A 17,909-nucleotide genomic window follows, 5' to 3' on the forward strand; every position below is an offset into this window, starting at 1 on the left:
ACGCGCACGCAAGCGTGCGCGCGCCCCTCTGCCACGAGCCGCCGCGCTGCGCTGCGGCTCCGGGCGTCCCCCCCACCCCCCGCCTCGGCCGCGTGACGCACTGGCTGCCTCCGCTTCCTGTTCCTGCGCGGCTCAGCGCCTCGGCGCGCGCAGCCCGCGGGGCCGGTGCGGGCCTCCGTCACGTGTTGGGGGTAGCGGGAGGCTTCCCGTCCGCCATGTTTTGGGGCCGGGTCAGCCTTGGTCTTTCCCCGTGAGGAAATGGCCGAGGGATTCCAGGGAGCCCAAGCGCCCGTGCGTCGGCGGAGCCCGGGCTGACGAGGCAGGGCGGCGGGTGACCCGGAGCGGTGCGCGGGCCGGAGTGGGGGCGGGCGCGCCCATGGCGTCCGGCAGTAACTGGCTGTCGGGGGTGAATGTCGTGCTGGTGATGGCCTACGGCAGCCTGGTGAGCAGACCCCCGCCCCGGCCCGCCCCCGCGCGGCCCTGGGAGCCCCGCGGGGGCCTTGGCGAGCGAGGCGAGCCGCGTGTCGGTACCGCTTCACTAAGGCGCCCTCCGCCCCCGGACAGGTGTTCGTGCTGCTGTTCATCTTCGTCAAGAGGCAGATCATGCGCTTCGCCATGAAGTCGCGGCGGGGCCCTCATGTCCCTGTGGGGCACAACGCCCCCAAGGTAGGCGCTCGCGGCCCGAGGCGGCCCGGGAGGGGGCTGCGGAGGCCGGGCTTCCCCGGCGCGGGCGGGCGGGACGCGGGGCGGGACGCGGGGCGGGACGCGGGACGGGCCGGCGGCGGGTGCGGGCCGAGGCCCCGGGCCGAGCCGAGGCCCCGCGCGGCGTCTCGGGGCGACCGCCTCAGGTGCCCCCGCCCCGCCCCGGCCCGCCCGTCCGCTCTGCGGGAAGCCGGTCGAATCCGGGGCGAGGACCAGCGTCTGGTCTGCGCGCGCGAGTCCCGCGGGCGGACTTCGGACCTGTCCGCGCCGGCCGCCCTCGCTCGGGGCTCGCCCTGGGCGCGGCGTCTGGCTGCGGTCGGGCCGCAGGGGTGCGCGGCCGCCCTCGCCCTCCTCCCGCCGCAGGCGCGCCCCTGCCCGCCCGCGCCCTCGCGTTTCTCCGGGGACGGTGTCCTGCAGGCTGGATGGGTGTCCCCTTGGGTCGTGGCCGGTCTCCCCTCGACGGCGAGCGCCGGGCGGGCGGGTGTTGCCCACAGGGAAGGCAGGGCCGGTAGCGCGGGGCTGAGCGCCGCGGCCGCGCCCCCTCGGCTCCGCGCTCACTGCTCGGCCCCCGCTCTCGGCCGGGGTCGTCCGCGGACAACCGGCAGGAACGTGTTGTGGCCTGAAGCCGGGGCACGGCTGCTTCCACCGGCCTCGGTTCTCCCAGGGCCACCCGCCCTCCGGACGAGGGCGCGGGGCCGGCGTCCGGCAGCTCCCGGTCCGGCCCCGACTCGGAGGGGTGGAGGCGTCCCCGGACCCGATGAGATCCTTCCGCTTTGAAAGGCCTGCGCGTCGCCGGGGGAAGCGCCGGAGGGAGCCCCAGGTCCCCCGCACGGAGGCTGCGCCTGCGCCGGACCCGCGGGGCGCTGGGTCTTCGCGGTGCGGCTGCAGCGGCGGACGAGTGCCCGGGCGGTGTGGCCGAGGTGGTGACGTTGCGAGAAGGAACTTCAGCCCCGACGCCGGAGCGGTGCTGACCGGGACGCATCCCGGAGTGCCGAACGGGTCAGCTCGGAGCCGAGCGACGCGGACGCGTGAACTCCCTGAAGCCCTGACCCAGGAGCGCCGGGGGAGGCTCAGGGGTTAAGCCTCTGCCTTGGGCTCGGCTCATGGTCTCAGGGTCCTGGGATCGAGCCCCGCGTCAGGCTCTCGGCTCTGCGAGGAGCCTGTTCCGCCCCCACCCGCCCCGCCCCGCTCCTCTGCTTCTTTGTGGTTTCTGTCAAAGTCTTTTTTAATTTTTTATTTTACTTTATTTTTAAAGATTTTATTTATCCATTGGACAGACAGTAGTAGTAGTAGACACAAGTAGGCAGAGAGGGGGAAGCAGGCTCCCCGCCGCCAAGCAGAGAGCCATATGCAGGGCTCCATCCCAGGACCCTGGGATCATGACCTGAGCCCTCCAGGTGCCCCGTAATTAAGTCTTTTTTTTTTTTTTTTTTTTAAGATTTTATTTATTTATTTGACAGAGATCACAAGTAGGCAGAGAGGCAGGCAGAGAGAGAGAGGAGAAAGCAGGCTCCCCGCTGAGCAGAGAGCCCGATGCTGGGCTCGATCCCAGGACCCTGAGATCATGACCTGAGCCGAAGGCAGCGGCTTAACCCCCTGAGCCACCCAGGCGCCCTAAGTCTTTTTTTAAAAACCTTTTCGAATGAAAAAAATTACGAAGTTGAATGAATTTTAAAAACATGCTGGATGAAAAAAACGAGAAAGTCATTCGTAAAACTTTTGTTCCATTCGGTTTATATTAAATTCTGCAATAGGCAGAATTACATCAGTAGAAAGTACATAACTGTTGTCTGGAGCAGGGAAGGATAGGTTGACTGCAAAGGGATTGGACAGCATTTTGGGGTGATGGGAATGTTGAGTACCTTGGTTTTAATGGTGGTTGAGTGGGTGTATTCATCTGTCAGAATCATCAATACACACAAATTGGATGTGTTTTATCACGTGTAAGGTCAACCTGTCGCAATAAAGTATTTTAAAAAATTTTTAAAGATTTTACTTAGGTATTTATTTGACAGAGAGCACACAAGCAAGGGCAGCAGCAGAGGGAGAGAGAAAAGCAAGCTCTCCGCTGAGCAGGGACTCGATCCCAGGATGGTGGAAACGTGACCTGAGCTGAAGGCAGACGCTTTACTGACTGAGCCACCCAGGCACCCCAAGTATTTAAAATTTTAAAAGACAAGTTGCAGAGGAATTCAAAACATTTTTTCCATCTGTGTAAAGTTCAAAACCAGGCAAAGCTAAACATCTTGTTTAGGTTGATGTGATAAACAGTAAAGAAAAACGAGGTTGTTGGGACGCCTGGGTGGCTCAGCGTCCTGGGATCGAGTCCCTCATCGGGCTCCTTGCTCCGCAGGGAGCCTGCTTCTCCCTCTGACTCTGCCTTCCACTCTGTCTGCCTGTGCTCGCTTTCGCTCGTGCTCTCTCTGACAAATAAATAAATAAAATCTTAAAAAAAAAAAAAAAAAAACTTTAAAAAGAAAAACCAGGTTGTTGACAAATTAACATTGGGGGTTGCATTCAATCAGGGTAGGCATGCAAGACTTCACAGCCGCTGGTAACATTATAGTTCATAAACAGGATAGTGGATGTAGGTGTTTATCTTAATGATTTTTATGATTACTTAAAATGTATGTAACACATATTCCATATATAATTCACCCTGGAAGTTTCTAAAATGGCAAGAAGTGGCACCTGGCTGTCTCAGTCAGTCAAGCCTCCAACTCTCAGCTCAGGTCTTGATCTCTGAGTTCAAGCCCCACATTGGGCTGTATACTGGGTGTAGAGCCTACTTAAAAATAAAAAGTTACAAGAAGAAAATCTGTTGGGGCTCTGGAACCCTCATAAGTAAGAGATGAGCTTGGAACTATTAACAGTGGTTGCTTCTGGGTACATGGGGGCTGGCTTTAGAGCCTTTTGTGAATTTTACACCATGGATGTGAATTACCTGCTTAAAAGAGTTAACGTAGGGGCGCTTGGGTGGCTCAGTGGGTTGAGCTCTGCCTTTGGCTCGGGTTGTGATCCCAGGGTCCTGGGATCTAGCCCCACATGGGGCTTTCTGCTCAGCGGGGAGCCTGCTTCCCCCTCTCTCTCTGCCTGCCTCTCTGCCTATTTGTGATTTCTCTCTCTTTCTGTGTCAAATAAATAAATACTAAAAAAAGAAGAAAGTTTTTTAGTCTTAACCTGGCAGTTTTATCAGCCTTATGAGCTTTTTTTTCTGCTGCTTTTGTCTTGTTCACTTGCTCTGCCCCATTTCCAGGGTGATGGAAAGCAGAGTATAGGGTAAGTGATGGCATGTTCTTTTCTCTGTGTGAACAGGACTTAAAAGAGGAAATTGATATCCGGCTGTCCAGGGTTCAAGATATCAAGTATGAGCCTCAGCTCCTTGCAGATGGTGATGCAAGACTGCTACAGCTAGAAACCCAGGGAAATCAGAGTACGTGGCGTGCTCTTGGAGGATACTTCAGTGAGGAATCCTCCCAAGTTCAGAATTCCTTGCTCTCCAAGCTGTTAGCATAGCCCCTGGCAAAACCTTCACCTGTGGTTCCTCTGTTGCTGGGTACCTGTCTGATTCGGGGAAGCTGTTGATTAGCTTGCTGAAGTTTGGAAAGTCTTCTGAGGTTAATTAAGTCTGTGACCAGTCTCTCTCTCAACAGATTGCTACAACTATCTCTACAGGATGAAAGCGCTGGATGCCATCCGCGCCTCCGGTAAGGCCTGCCCAGCAGGATGGTCAGGACCCTGGAGGCTCACCTGGGGAAGAGGGAGGAAGCCCTCTCTGTATATATATTATATCCGGCCCTTTCTCTGATCTCCGGCTCGGAGGAATTTCCTAGAGTTTTGAGAGTACCAGGTTATCGTTTTGTCTGAGGAAGTGACAGAGGCACATTACTTTCCAGTGAGTGCATTTGTTCATAGACTTTCGGCTTCATTGACGGGGTGGTGGTGACTGACTGCTTTTTCCACAAAAGGCAGGTGACATATGCTTTTTTCAGTAAGACCAAGATAAATGGTTCTTGAGTTTTTTCTGTTCTGTGACCATTGTCAAATATGCTTCCTCTCTGATAAAACCTGGTTTGTATTTCAGAGCCAGGGGTGTAAATTGGATGGGGACAGTATTGTGAACCATTGACGTAGCTTACAGCTGTGTTCCCACCACCGGGTGACCACTCAGACCAGCTTTATACCTGTGGTCGTCTTCATTCTATTAGAATTCCCCCAAAGTCAGTCAGTTGTTGGACCCATTTCTGAACTTAGGAGATTAACTAGAAACAACTGATAAGTGGGAGAAGTGTTAGCACTGTCGTCTGTTATCTGCGCAGAGATACCATTTCACGCTGAAGGCAGGCATCCCCGTTCCTTACTGGGCAAGAATTTCCGCTCCTACCTGCTAGATCTCCGGAACACTAGTACCCCTTTCAAGGGCGTGCGCAAGGCCCTCGTCGATACCTTGCTGGATGGCTATGAGACGGCCCGCTATGGGACAGGGGTAAGTGGGGTGGCCACTTTCTCCTTCAGGGAACTAAAGGAGTACCCCAGCCTGAGGGCCTCTTGCCCTTCCTCTTTGCTCAGGTCTTTGGCCAGAGTGAGTACCTGCGCTACCAGGAGGCCCTGAGCGAGCTGGCTACTGTGTAAGTGTGAAGGGGACTACGTTGGAGGGCCTGGTTGGAGAGGGCGGTCGAGCTGCCGCACACCCCCCAGGCGGGATGCCCTTTATGGGGCACGACACCACGGTGATGGGTTGTCCGATTCTGCCTTGCCCTCACATCTGAAAGCATGTGTTGCTCTACAAGCTTACAGAGGGAGAACCTCTCCTACTTTTGTGCCCCTACCCCTCAATTTTTTTTAGTCCCGGTGAGTAAAATGTCAGAAGTGGTGTAGCATTGCTATCAATAAAGGGAATGAGGTTTTTCAGTATAGAGATTTCCTTCTCTTCCAGGGTTCCAGTGTCATCCTTACATGTCTTAGTCTGATAAAAGTAACAGTTAAGCGCCATCCTTTTTTTCTTTTTTTTTTTTTTTTAAGATTTTATTTATTTATTTGACAGACAGAGATCACAAGTAGGCAGAGAGGCAGGCAGAGAGAGAGAGGAGGAAGCAGGCTCCCCGCGGAGCAGAGAGCCTGTTGCAGGGCTCGATCCCAGGACCCTGAGATCATGACCCGAGCCGAAGGCAGATGCTTAACCCACTGAGCCACCCAGGCGCCCCAGTGCCATCCACTTTTATAAGAACTTAGATGACTAGGAACTTTGTCTGAAACTAAGGGCATGACTGTAGTTGTAGATGTTGAGTGTGATACTGGAATCCCGACTTCTGTCTGGCGTCTTTTTTTTTTTTTTCTTCTTCTTTTTTCTTCTTTTTTTTCTTTAAGATTTTATTTATTTGACAGATCACAAGTAGGCAGAGAGGCAGGCAGAGAGAGAGGAAAGGAAGCAGGCTCCCTACTGAGCAGAGCGTCCCATGCAGGGCTCTATGTGGGGCTCCATCCCAGGACCCTGGGAACATGACCTGAGCCGAAGGCAGAGGCCCTGACCCACTGAGCCACCCAGGCGCCCTGTCTGGCATCGTTTTACATGTGCACTAACGTAGCTTCATTGTATTGTTCATGCAAATGTTGAGAGAGTGAAGAGGGAAAGCCAGTGTAGAGTAAAATCTTATTGGCGTTGAGAAGAGCCACCTCTTGTCTTCTGCTGTGTTGAAAGCACATACGGTTTTTTCTCAGAAGATAAGGGGTGTCTGTCCCTTCTTGTTTCTGTCCTTAAAAATAAACTACCTTTTTCCAAACACAAAGGGTCTAGTACACACTGCTCAGAGCGGGAGTGAAACTGCAGGGGACAGGGTGAGATGGGTGCTTAGTCTGGAAGTCAGGGGGCGTGTTGAAACTGCAGTCTTTGAAAGACAAGTACCTTATGGTTCTACTCATCTGGGGTCCCGAGAGTCATCGAATTCATAAGGCTAGAAAGGACCTGGTGGGTACCAGGGGCTGGAGGGTTAGGCTTTAATGGGAACAGAGCACTGGTTTTGCTGCATGAAAGGAATGCTGGAGATGGGCTGTGGGTCGGCTGCACAGTGCTGCTTGACACTGCTCAACGGAAACATTTAAAAATGGCTATGACAGTAAATTTTGGGTGTATTTTACCACAGGTATGTTAAAAATTAAATTCTTGGGGTGACTGACCGGCTCAGTAGACCATGTGACTCTTGATTGTGGGGTTGTGGGTTCAGGCCCCACATTGGGTGCAGTGATTATTTAAAAATAAAATGTTTTTTATTTTTTGAAGATTTTATTTATTTACTTGTCAGAGAGAGAGAGTGCGAGCGAGCACAGGCAGACGGTGGCAGGCAGAGGCAGAGGGAGAAGCAGGCTTCCTGCCAAGCTAGGAGCCCGATGTGAGACTCAATCCCAGGACACTGGGATCATGACCTGAGCCAAAGGCAGACACTTAATGACAGCCCCCCAGGCACCCCCAAAATAAAATCTTTTATTATTATTATTATTAATTAATTAACTTTCAACATAATAGTATTGTTTTGCACCACACCCAGTGCTCCAATGCAGTCCGTGCCCTCTAATACCCACCACCTGGTTCCCCCAACCTCCCACCGCTTCAAACTTCTCAGATAAAATAAAATCTTTTCAGAAATAAATGGGTATAGGGGTGCCTGGGTGGCTCAGTGGGTAAAGCCTCTACCTTCAGCTCAGGTCATGATTCCGGGGTCCTGGGATCAAGCCCCGCATCGGGCTCTCTGCTCAGTGGGGAGCCTGCTTCCCTCTCTCTCTCTGCTTGCCTCTCTGCCTACTTGTGATCTCTCTCTCTCTCTGTCAAGTAAACAAATCTTTCTTAAAAAAAGTGATAGTTGGGTGCAAGTCTGTTGGATTTTGGAGTCCATTCTCTTCATCACTCACTGCAACTTTCTCACTAAAACTAGCAATCAAGGACTGAATTTTTATTTTTTTTATTATTATTTTAAAACATTTATTTGTTTGAACTCAAGACCCCAAGATCAAGAGTCAAGTGCTAGCTGCCTGGGTGGCAGTCAGTGGAGCATCTCTTGGTTTTGGCCTAGGTCATATCTTGGGAGTCCTGGGATCGAGCTCCGCATTGGGATCCATGCTCAGCTTGGGAGTATGCTTGAGATTCTCTTTTCCTTTCTCTCTGCCCCTCCCACTCATGCTGTTTTTCTAAACAAGAAAAAGAAAGTCACATGCTCCTCCAGCTGAGCCAGCCACGGGTACCCCTATTTATGCCTGAAGTGGGACTTGAACTCAAGACCCCAAGATTAAGAGTCGTTCTACTGCAGCTGCCAGATGCCCCACAAGGACAGAGATTTTTATTTACCTTGGCTTTTTAAATTTTTTTTATTTTATTTTTTTTTTTAAGATTTATTTATTTATTTGACAGAGAGATCACAAGCAGGCAGAGAGGCAGGCAGAGAGAGAGGAGGAAGCAGGCTCCCCGCTGAGCAGAGCGCCCGATGCGGGACTCAATCCCAGGACCCTGAGATCATGACCTGAGCTGAAGGCAGCGGCTTAACCCACTGAGCCACCCAGGCACCCTACCTTGGTTTTTTTTAAAAGACTTTATTTTTATTTATTTATTTCACAGAGAAAGATAGCGCGCGTGCACGCACAAGCAGGAGTGCCAGGGAGAGGGAGAAGCTCCCACCAAGCAGGGAGCCCAATGCCGGACTTAAACCCAGGTCCCCGGGATCATGACCCGAGCTGAAGGCGGACGCCCAACGAACTGAGCCATCCAGGCACCCCTATTTTTTTATTTAAAGATTTCATTTATTTATTTGATAGAGAGATCACAAGTAGGCAGAGAGGCAGGCAGAGAGAAGGGGAAGCAGGCTCCCTGCCAAGCAGTGTCTGATTCGGGGCTTGATCCCAGGACCCTGAGATCATGACCTGAGCTAAAGGCAGCAGCTCAACCCAGTAAGCCACCCAGGCACCCATTTCTTTCTTTCTCTTTCTTTCTTTCTTATTTATTTGTTTGTTTATATTTAAAGATTTTAGTTATTTATTTGACAGGCAGAGATCACAAGTAGGCAGAGAGGCAGGCAGAGAGAGAGGGGAAGCCGGCTCCCCGCTGAGCAGGGAGCCGGAAGTGGGGCTTGATCCCAAGACCCTGGGATCAGGACCTGAGTTGAAGGCAGTGGCTTTAAGCCACCCAGGTGCCCCTATTTTTTTATTTTTTAAAATATTTTATTTTTATTTGACAGAGATCACAAGTAGGAAGGCAGGCAGAGAGAGAGGGAAGCAGGCTCCCCGCTGAGCAGAGAGCCCAATGCGGGGCTCAATCCCAGGACCCTGAGATCATGACCTGAGCCGAAGGCAGAGGGTTAACCCACTGAGCCACCCAGGTGCCCCCCAACTCTGTCACTTGATAGCTTTGTGACCTCAGGCAAGGGGGGGCTCTTAGTTTCCTAACCTGGAAAATGAGGATGTTACATCACAGAGATACTGGGATATCAGTAAATTAGATGTTGGTAAAACACCAAGTCTAATGTAACATGTCAGAAGTACTCAGTAGCTACTTGAGTTTCTTATTTTTTGTTCTTCAGTTTCCAAGGGACTGTTTTGGACTGGGAGTATGTTTGCAGCACACACACATTAGGGAAATCAGCAGAATTAAAAGTTTTCTTCATAGTGAAATGAAAATGTTGAGCCAGAATCAGGGACTCAGTGGGAAAATTGGTTCCTCTGCTACTTCTAAGCTATCAGATGGGGTTTTAGTAACTAGTTTAGAAGGTAGGACAAGGGGGCACCTGGGTGGCTTAGTGGGTTAAAGCTGCTGCCGCTCAGGTCATGACTTCCAGAGTTCTGGGATCAAGCTCCATATCAGGTTCTTTGCTCGGCAGGGAGCCTGCTTCCTTCTGTCTCACTGCCTACTTGTGATCTCTGTCAAATAAATAAAGAGAGAAGGTAGGACAAGAACAGAGGTCATCTGCAGCTGCAGCTACATTTATAGAATGGATGAGCCTTAAAATTGTATTGTTGTGTTAGTCCTCATTCTCTCCTTAAGCTGCCCTCCCTCTGTGCTCCAGGGTCAAAGCGCGAAGTGGGAGTTCGCAACGACAGCACCAGTCGGCGGCCAAAGACTTGACCCAGTCTCCTGAAGTTTCGCCGGCGACCATCCAGGTGACATACCTCCCCTCCAGTCAGAAGAGTAAACGTGCCAAGCACTTCCTTGAACTGAAGAGCTTTAAGGACAACTATAACACCCTGGAAAGTACTCTGTGAGGGGCTGCCGCCGCCGCTGGGACTGCTGCTGCCGCTGGGGCCCCTGGCCTCAGGTCACATGGCTGGTGGGCCCAGGTCTGCTGACCTGCTACAGTGTCCAGAGCTCTTAGGGTTCATTCCTGGAGGATCCTACTCCAGCTAGTTCTTAGAGCCCATTTCAGGAATTCAGGACTTTATTTTCCCTTGGTAGCACTTTTTTCTGGAGTTGAATTCAGATGTTTCCATCAAAGTTTTCTTAAAAATGCTCACTTCATTTTTATTATAGTTCATCTGTTTTTTTCCCCCTTTTCCAAACTAGAAATAATGCTAAGAGTGAGAGTTGGGATGGTGTGGACTGGTGTCTTCCATGTCTGCCCCGTTCTACATAATTTCATGGGGACCATTTGGGTTTGAGACCTCTTCCTCTTTAGAGGCGGTTGAAAGATGAACGCGGCTTCCCTGATATGCAAGGATCCGCCTTTGGGCTTTCTTTCCATGTTGTCTTGAATAAAGGGAGCGCTGGAGCCTAACCGAATCCCATGCCCCTACGCTTCCTGGGGATGCTGTGGGACAGGGAAGAAGTGTCAGACCAATGCACTGGTCTGACATTCTAGATTATTTAATAAAATGAACAATTTTAAAAGTATATGACTCATTTCTTTATAGTTTAAGATTTATTTGAAAGCAAGGCACAGCAAAAAGGAACACAAGCAGAGGGAATGGGAGAGGAGGAAGCAGGCTTCTCACTGAGCAGGGAGCCCGATGAGGGGCTCGATCCCAGGACCCTTGGATCATGACCTGAAAGAAAGGCTGATGCTTAATGACTGAGCCACCCAGGTGCCCCTCCCCTTTTTTTCCCAAGACAGAATGAGCATGGGGGGGGGGGGCAGACTCCCCACTGAGAGCAGAGCCCAAGGTGGGACTCAGTCTCCTGCCCCTGAGATCATGACCTGAACCGAGATCAAGTTAGATGCTTACCCTACTGAGCCACCCAGGTGGCCTGTAGTTACCTTTTAATGAAACAGGCACAGAATATGTCCTTTGGACTTAGGGTCATACTGGGACCCCACAGAAGAAACCTTTAGGAACTTTGGTCCTTGCTCCTAGAATTGCCTCTGTCACTGATAGAAGGCAGGAGAACCAGGATTCTCTTAAGCTCTCCGGGGCAACAGGCAAGGTGACCAATCAAGTCCTAGGCCTGGGGTGTGTTGTTGGAGGTGAAAGTGTTGCTAGGACTACTGAATCCTGGGTGACTGACCAGACAGAAGGGAGATCCTGCTTCACGTCCTGAGCCTGCGTCCCGCCAGCTTGTGGACATGTCTGTGAGAAAGGTGACAAAAGTCGAACAGGTGCGCAGAGCTGGAAGGGGCTGGGTTGACCAGAGGCAGTTTCCTGAGGGGCCCCTGAGGTAACGGCTGGCTGCTGCATACCAGCTCTTCCCTGCATGTTTTCGTTGGTCTGTTCTGAACGGAGTAGCGCTCTGGCTCTCCCGTCCCCGAGGAAGTGACCGTTCCCTGTCAGAAGAGAGGTCCACGTGAAGGGTGCACGGGTGGGGTGCTGGACATCAAGCCAGACGAGCAACTTGCTTTTTTTGCAGGATTTTCAAAGGGTCCTGGGATTTAAGAAGATGGCAGACAGGTAATGTCTATTTCTGTCCCTTCCCTCCCCCTCAACTTGATCTTGTCGCCCTCGTGTCCCCCTGCAGCCGCCTCTCAGATACCATGCTTGCCTGCACTCCTCAGGAAGGAACGGGCTGTGTGGGGGGCAGAAGCAGCCCTTCGCAGGGACGGCCTCCCAGTGCCCCCAGGGGGTGCTGCCCGCACAGTCCTTCATTATCCGTCTGCCTGTTGCCTGAAGGAAAAGGAGATGAAGTTTGTGTTCATTTTTTTAAGTAGAATGCAAGTATCTGTTGTGTTGATCATGTGGTAGGTGTGCGGTAAGTACGCCGTGAGTGAGGGGATGAGGCTGTACGTCTCTCCGTCACCTGGGAGCTTTTTGAAACACAGGTGCTCAGGTCTTAACCCGAAAGACTGACTGCGGTGGCCTGGGATCAGGTAGAAGAGGCCCATTTTTAAAGGTTTCACAGGTTATTAATATATAATCAATACCAGGAGCCAGCAAGGACATGAGGGAGCAAGTGCATGTCATTTTAGTGGGAGTCCAGACTCATGGAGTCTTTTTACAAAGACACGATGAAATCGATCAAAACTGAAGATCTCAAAATTCACATCTCAGAACCGGCAACTGTATGCCTGGCCGGCCTGACGCATGCGCCCCTGCGATAGCTGGAGAAGGTGCCGGCACCAGGTGCTCCAGATGGCCTCGCTGGCAGAAGTGGGGAAGGGGGCACCCGGCGGGCTCAGTAGGTAGAGCAGGCAACTCTTGATCTCCAGGTGGGGAGTTGGGTGTAGAGATGACTTCAAAAGAAATAAACCACCAAAAATTAAAAAGTAGAAACTGTCGAGCTGGTAAAATTAGGACATAAACATACTAGCCAGCCTTTACACAGGAAAGAGCAAACCTCTATGTGCCGGTAGGAAAAGTCCAAACTGTTAAGTAATACAACTTATGTAAACATATGGATTCATAGTAAAAAGGTAATACTACTATACTTACTGGTATATGATAGAAAAATTTTCAGGGCACCTGAGTGGCTCAGTGGGTTAAGCCCCTGCCTTCAGCTCAGGTCATGATCTCAGGGTCCTGGGATCGAGTCCTACATCGGGCTCTCTGCTCAGCGGGGAGCCTGCTTCCCCTCTTTTCTCTGCCTGCCTCTCTGCCCACTTGTGATCTCTGTCAGATAAGTAAAATCTTAAAAAAATGTTTAAAAATAAATAATTCTAAAAAAATCTTTAAGAGCCACCTGGGTGGCTCAGTTGGTTACATGTTGGACTCTGTTTTGGCTCGGGTTGAGATCTCAGGGTTCTGATGACGAGGGAACAGAAAAGAGGAGGACTAAGCTCCGTCCGGTGGGGTCCGAGAAACTGCGCAGGCAGCGCTGGCGGCTCTGGAGGGAGGGAAGGAAAACAACCGGTTCCACTTTCACACCCGGGAGGATGGGAGTCTCCCTCAGTTTACAAATGCCTTAGTGATTTCCAAGAAAAAAGCATTATTATCAATAACCTAACTTCCAGGGGGAAACTCCCAACTGTCTTCCTGTTAATGGCTTGCTAGAGGGAGAAACCTAAACTAGACAAAGGGAGGCCTCCAGTATCTTGTGGGATCTCTTTAGCATATGAAAAACCTCCCTGAACTCCCAAGTATATCAACAGCCAGTCCTCAGACCCGCTCCACCACCCTTCCCTGCATTAATAAAGCCGCTTTTTGTGCCAGAGATACATCCTGAGTTCTGCCTTGGGAATTCTTTCTTGGGACGCCTGGGTGGCTCAGTCGTTAGAGCCTTGAGCCGCCCGGCTTAGGTCATGGTCCCAGAGTCCTGGGATCGAGTCCTGCATCAGGCTCCTTACTCTAGGGGAGCCTACTTCTCTCTCTCCCTCCACCTGCCGCTCTGCCTGCTTGTGCACGTGCTTTCTCTGTCTGTCTCTCTGACAAATAAAATCTTAAAAGAAAAAAAAAATTCTTTTTTTTTTGGCAGTTGGCTTCAGACTCACCAACATTCTGAAACTACATCAGGGAGCTTGACCCCCCGGGTCAGGCTGTGCACTCAGGATGGAATCTGCTTAAGATTCTCTCTCTCCTGGGCCACCTGGGTGGCTCAGTGGGTTAAGCCCCTGCCTTCTGCTCAGGTCATGATCTCAGGTCCTGGTATAGAGCCCCGTATCCAGCTCTCTGCTCAGCGGGGAGCCTGCTTCCTCTCTCTCTCTGCCTGCCTCTCTGCCTACTTGTGATCTGTCTGTGACAAATGAATAAATAAAATCTTAAAAAGATTTTCTCTCTCCTCCCTCTCTGCCCCTCCCCCATGAAATAAATTGAAAATAAAATATTAAAAAAAATTTTTCAACAGGGTTCACCCAAGCAGACCATGCGTGTATGTGTGTGTGCATGTGTGTGTGTGTGTGTGTGTAGGAAACAAATACTCGGGCGCCTGGGTGGCTCCGTTGGTTGGACGACTGCCTTCGGCTCAGGTCATGATCCCGGAGTCCCGGGATCGAGTCCCGCATCGGGCTCCCAGCTCCATGGGGAGTCTGCTTCTCTCTCTGACCACCTCCTCGCTCATGCTCTCTCTCACTGTCTCTCTCTCAAGTAAATAAAATCTTTAAAAAAAAAAAACAAAAAACTGACATTTAAAGAAACAAATACTCCTTTTACGTGTTAGGGGTACCTGGGAGGGTTCAGTCTGTTGAGTGGCTGACTTTTGATTTGGGCTCTGGACCTGATCTCCAGGTCCTGGGATCAAGTCCCAAGTCAGGCTCTGTGCACAGCGTGGAGTCTGCTCATCCGTCTCACGCTGTTCCTACCCCTCCTCTCTCTCTCTCAAATAAATGAAGTCTTTAAAAAAAAAAAAGCAATCTTGGCGATGCCTGGCTGGCACAGGTGGTGGCACGTCCACCTCTTGATTTTGGGTTTGGGGGCCTGAGCCCCACGCTGGGCATAGAGATCGCTTAAAAATAAAATCTAGGGCACCTGAGTGGCTCAGTGGGTTAAGCCGCTGCCTTCGGCTCAGGTCATGATCTTGGGGTCCTGGGATCGAGCCCCACATTGGGTTCTCTGCTCAGCAGGGAGCCTGCTTCCTCCTCTCTCTCTGCCTGCCTCTCTGTCTACTGTGATCTCTGTCAAATAAATAAAATCTTTTTTAAAAAATCTAAAAAACAAAACCTTAGCAAATGATTCTAGAATGTGTCTAGCTAAGGTTGAGGATCAGGGTATAACAGAAGGTATCAATTCTTAGACAGGACTGATACCTGTGCCTGCCACTAAGTGACCCACCTTGGGCAGCTCACCTGAGCTTTGTTTCCCTGCGGCACAATGCAGATGCTGGTTTCTGTGACAGTCGTCTGTCGTGATGATTAAATGGCTCCTTCGACACATCCCAGGTTCCAAGTTAGCTCCGGTTACCCTTTCAAGGAGCTCGCCGTTCTCGGACACTGGCCTGGAGGCCCTGGGCCTCACCGAGGGGTTTGTGTCTCCACTCCCAACTAACCCATCCGGCTCCTACCTCTGTCCCTCGGGCAGGTGGCGAAACTCGCAGGCTCGCTGTCTGTGGCAGACGACGCTCAGCCAGAGGAGAAACCTGAACGCTACCGCGAGGTTGCAGGACACCCTGGGACAGGAGTTAGCGCTGGCCCACAGGCAACTCCTGACGGTGAGTTCTAGCGAGGGGGGCCGGAAGGCTCATCCGCCACTGCCCTGTGCCGATGCCCACGGGGCTCCCGGACTCTGAGCTGCCGCCATCGCCTGCCCACCCTCTCTGCGCTGTTCCAGAGCCGCGACTCTTTCATTAACAGCCTCGTCGCGCTCAGCCGCAGGTGCACATTCTCAGGTCGCAGAGGGCGGGCTAGTCCTTGCTCCCCCCATCTCAGTGCCCAGCACCCGCCTCTGGGAGACGCCCTCCCCGGAGTCCCAGCTGCCGCAGGGTGTCCTCTCCGTACCCCGGGGCCCAGCAGAGCTCCCCGTTCGCGGGGCCCTCGGTGGCCGGCCGCTGAGCGCGGGGCTGTCACGGGGAGGGAGCGCGTGGGCTTCCCCGCCACGGGCGCGTCCACGCTGCTGCCCAGCCTTCTGGCACAGCTTCGTGCCCGTCGGCGAGGACGCAGCCGGAGAGCCAGCGGGGAGACAGGCCGGCCTCACCCCCCGCCCGCCCGCAGGCCCGTCGCGCGGCCCTGCGCGCGCTGCTGGAAGCGGAGCATCGCCGGTGGCGCCGGGAGCTGGGCGCGGGCGGCGGAGCGCGCGGCGCGGAGAGGCTCTGAGCGCGTCTGCAGCGGCGGAGCGCGCGGCGCGGACGGACGCGCGTCCCTCGGCCCCGAGTGCCCGGATCTCAACACTGTTCGTTCGTGGCCATAAACCCGAGAGCGGCTCCGTGGGTCGTGCTCCCGCCTCAGGCCTCATTCTCTGGTCGCGGCCGCGTGTCGGGGCGCCCGGGGCAGGTCTCTCTCCCCCGGACCCGCATTCCTACCTGCCCCCCGCCGCAAACGGACAAGGCCCCGAGGTGTCACGGAGGCGAGGCCGGTGGGCCGGCGGGTGCGGGAAGCGAGGAGCCGTGAGGCTTGGGGGGACCGTCGGGCGCGTTCCCGCCGGAGGACCCAGCGCCCGCAGAGCTCCGCAGAGCGCCGGCCGGACACGCGCGTCCGGAGCCCCCGGCTCTGCTCACGAAGATCCAGTCTCCGGAAAACGACATCCCAGGCCTGGGAGCTCCCTGCTGCGCGGCCGGTGACGAGGGTGACGGGGGACGCCGGGGGCGTCGGGGGCGACGGGTGAGGGGGCACCACCAGGCCACTTCCCTGGCCCCTCACGCGCCGTCTGCATCCCCGCTGCCCCCTCGTGCTGTCCTCACGGACCCCGCGCCGCCCTCCGCCCCCGGGCTGTGCGCCCCGCAGGCCCCCCGCCGCCCCGCCCCCGCTGCCCCGGCCACGCCCCGGCCACGCCCCCGCCGCCACGCCACGCCACGCCCCGCCCCGCCCCGCCCCGCCCTCCCGCGCGCGCCCCTCGCTCCGCTTCCCGCGGAGGGTCCCAGAGAGCCAGCGGGTGCACAGGAGCGTGCGGGCTTGGAGTCAGGTGTGGGCTCAGAGTCCGGTTTCATCCCGTAATAGTCCCGTTCTGTAAGTTACTTCTCTGAACCTCAGTTTCCTCTTCTGAAAGTGGGGAGAATGACACCCGTCACAGGGGCTTTATGAGAATGAAATAAGGCGAGGTGTGCACAGAGCAAGCCTAGTGCGTGCCCAACAGCGGGTACCTCCCTTTCCCTCTCAGACTCCCCTGTGACCCAGGCAGACCCTTCGCATGCCCCTCTCCAGCCCCTGGCCACCCTCTATGCACCCCATGCCCGCCTCTCCAGCCGGGGCATCCATCCGTCCGCCAGCTGCCGTCAGCGCAGCTTCCCAAGCATCGTTAGTCCGTGACTCACACGCTCTTGCACCAACAGGACATGGGGCTCACGGGCTGGGTGGGGGGGCAGACGTGGACAAGGCAGGCAGGCGACGGGCTCCTGGGTGGCACAGTCAGTCGAGCATCTGACTGCTTGATTTCCTCACAGGTCGTGGTCTCAGGCTTGCGAGAGCCAACCCTGCGCCCTCGGCAGGGAGTCAGCTTCGGATTCCCTCCCCCTGCCTCTGCCCCTCCCCTCCACTCCCTAGAAAGAGAGAGAAGGGAGGGAGGAAGGGGTGGTGACCCTGTTGTCAGGGACAGAAGCAGGAGCACGTGGCCTGGATCCGACCCCCAGCCTGAGGCAGGATCTCCCACGGCCCCCACATCCCTCCATGTCTGTCGTCCACCTGCCGCTGCCCCCCAGCCGGCTCTGCGACTCCCACTCCCGGGGAGAGCCTGGCCTCGGGGGAGCACAGCAGATCTAGGGGAGCCTGGCCTCGGGGGAGCACAGCAGATCTGGCTTTGAACCCTGTGTCTATGCTTACTGCATGCGCGGTGTGGGGCCAGTGGCCTTGAGTCACATTTCCTTGTTGGTAAAATGGAGACCATGCCTCCCTTCACACAGTAGCACATAATGTCCAATGCCATAATGACGATTTCCTGCCCTAGGATAGTTCTTTCCCTCTTCATTTCCCCTGCGTTTCCCGTCTGCTCCCCACCCACCACCACACTCCTTCAGCAATTTCTTTCTTTCTCTTTCCTCTATCCACTGGGACCCACAGGACACCCCGCCCCCTCGGCCTTGATCCCTGACCTTGGCCTCTCTCCCCAGGGCTTGTCAGTGCCAGGCAGGCTCCTGTATTGGCAGCTTGGCCCCTCGGGAGCCCATCTCCTCCGATCCCCTCACCCGCTCTGTCTGCTCTCATCACATCAGCTGAGGGTTTCAGCCCATCACACCCATCCGTCCCGTCTTCCTCCAGGGCTGCTGCCTCGCCTGTCTGCTCTGGCTC

At 54.2% G+C, this 17,909-nt stretch overlaps 2 protein-coding genes and 1 long non-coding RNA gene across 5 annotated transcripts; 2 read left to right on the plus strand and 1 right to left on the minus strand.

The window, feature by feature from the left end:
- Positions 1–120: 120 nt before the first annotated feature.
- Positions 121–10,567, plus strand: C14H1orf43 (chromosome 14 C1orf43 homolog). The gene is made up of 7 exons (XM_059146513.1): positions 121–442; positions 565–666; positions 4,018–4,135; positions 4,356–4,409; positions 5,022–5,188; positions 5,272–5,330; positions 9,747–10,567. Exons 1-7 carry the CDS (start codon positions 377–379, stop codon positions 9,940–9,942), a joined length of 762 nt encoding a protein of 253 aa, XP_059002496.1. The 5' UTR covers positions 121–376; the 3' UTR covers positions 9,943–10,567.
- LOC131814973 (uncharacterized) lies at positions 10,113–11,017 on the minus strand. Of its 2 annotated transcripts, none has more exons than XR_009347519.1 (2): positions 10,932–11,017; positions 10,113–10,719 (listed from the first exon to the last, which is right to left on the minus strand). It is a non-coding gene; the product is annotated as an uncharacterized LOC131814973 (long non-coding RNA). The 2 variants fall into 2 exon arrangements; XR_009347518.1 differs by having other exon boundaries at positions 10,900–10,986.
- Positions 10,716–15,913, plus strand: CFAP141 (cilia and flagella associated protein 141). 2 transcript variants are annotated; one of them, XM_059146514.1, is made up of 4 exons: positions 10,716–11,270; positions 11,519–11,559; positions 15,055–15,184; positions 15,684–15,913. In XM_059146514.1, exons 1-4 carry the CDS (start codon positions 11,238–11,240, stop codon positions 15,783–15,785), a joined length of 306 nt encoding a protein of 101 aa, XP_059002497.1. In that variant the 5' UTR covers positions 10,716–11,237; the 3' UTR covers positions 15,786–15,913. The 2 variants fall into 2 exon arrangements, with proteins under 2 accessions (XP_059002497.1, XP_059002498.1); XM_059146515.1 differs by having other exon boundaries at positions 11,159–11,252.
- The last annotated feature ends 1,996 nt before the right edge of the window (positions 15,914–17,909 follow it).

This window comes from Mustela lutreola, chromosome 14, assembly GCF_030435805.1.
Source record: "Mustela lutreola isolate mMusLut2 chromosome 14, mMusLut2.pri, whole genome shotgun sequence".
Lineage (NCBI taxonomy): Eukaryota > Metazoa > Chordata > Mammalia > Carnivora > Mustelidae > Mustela > Mustela lutreola.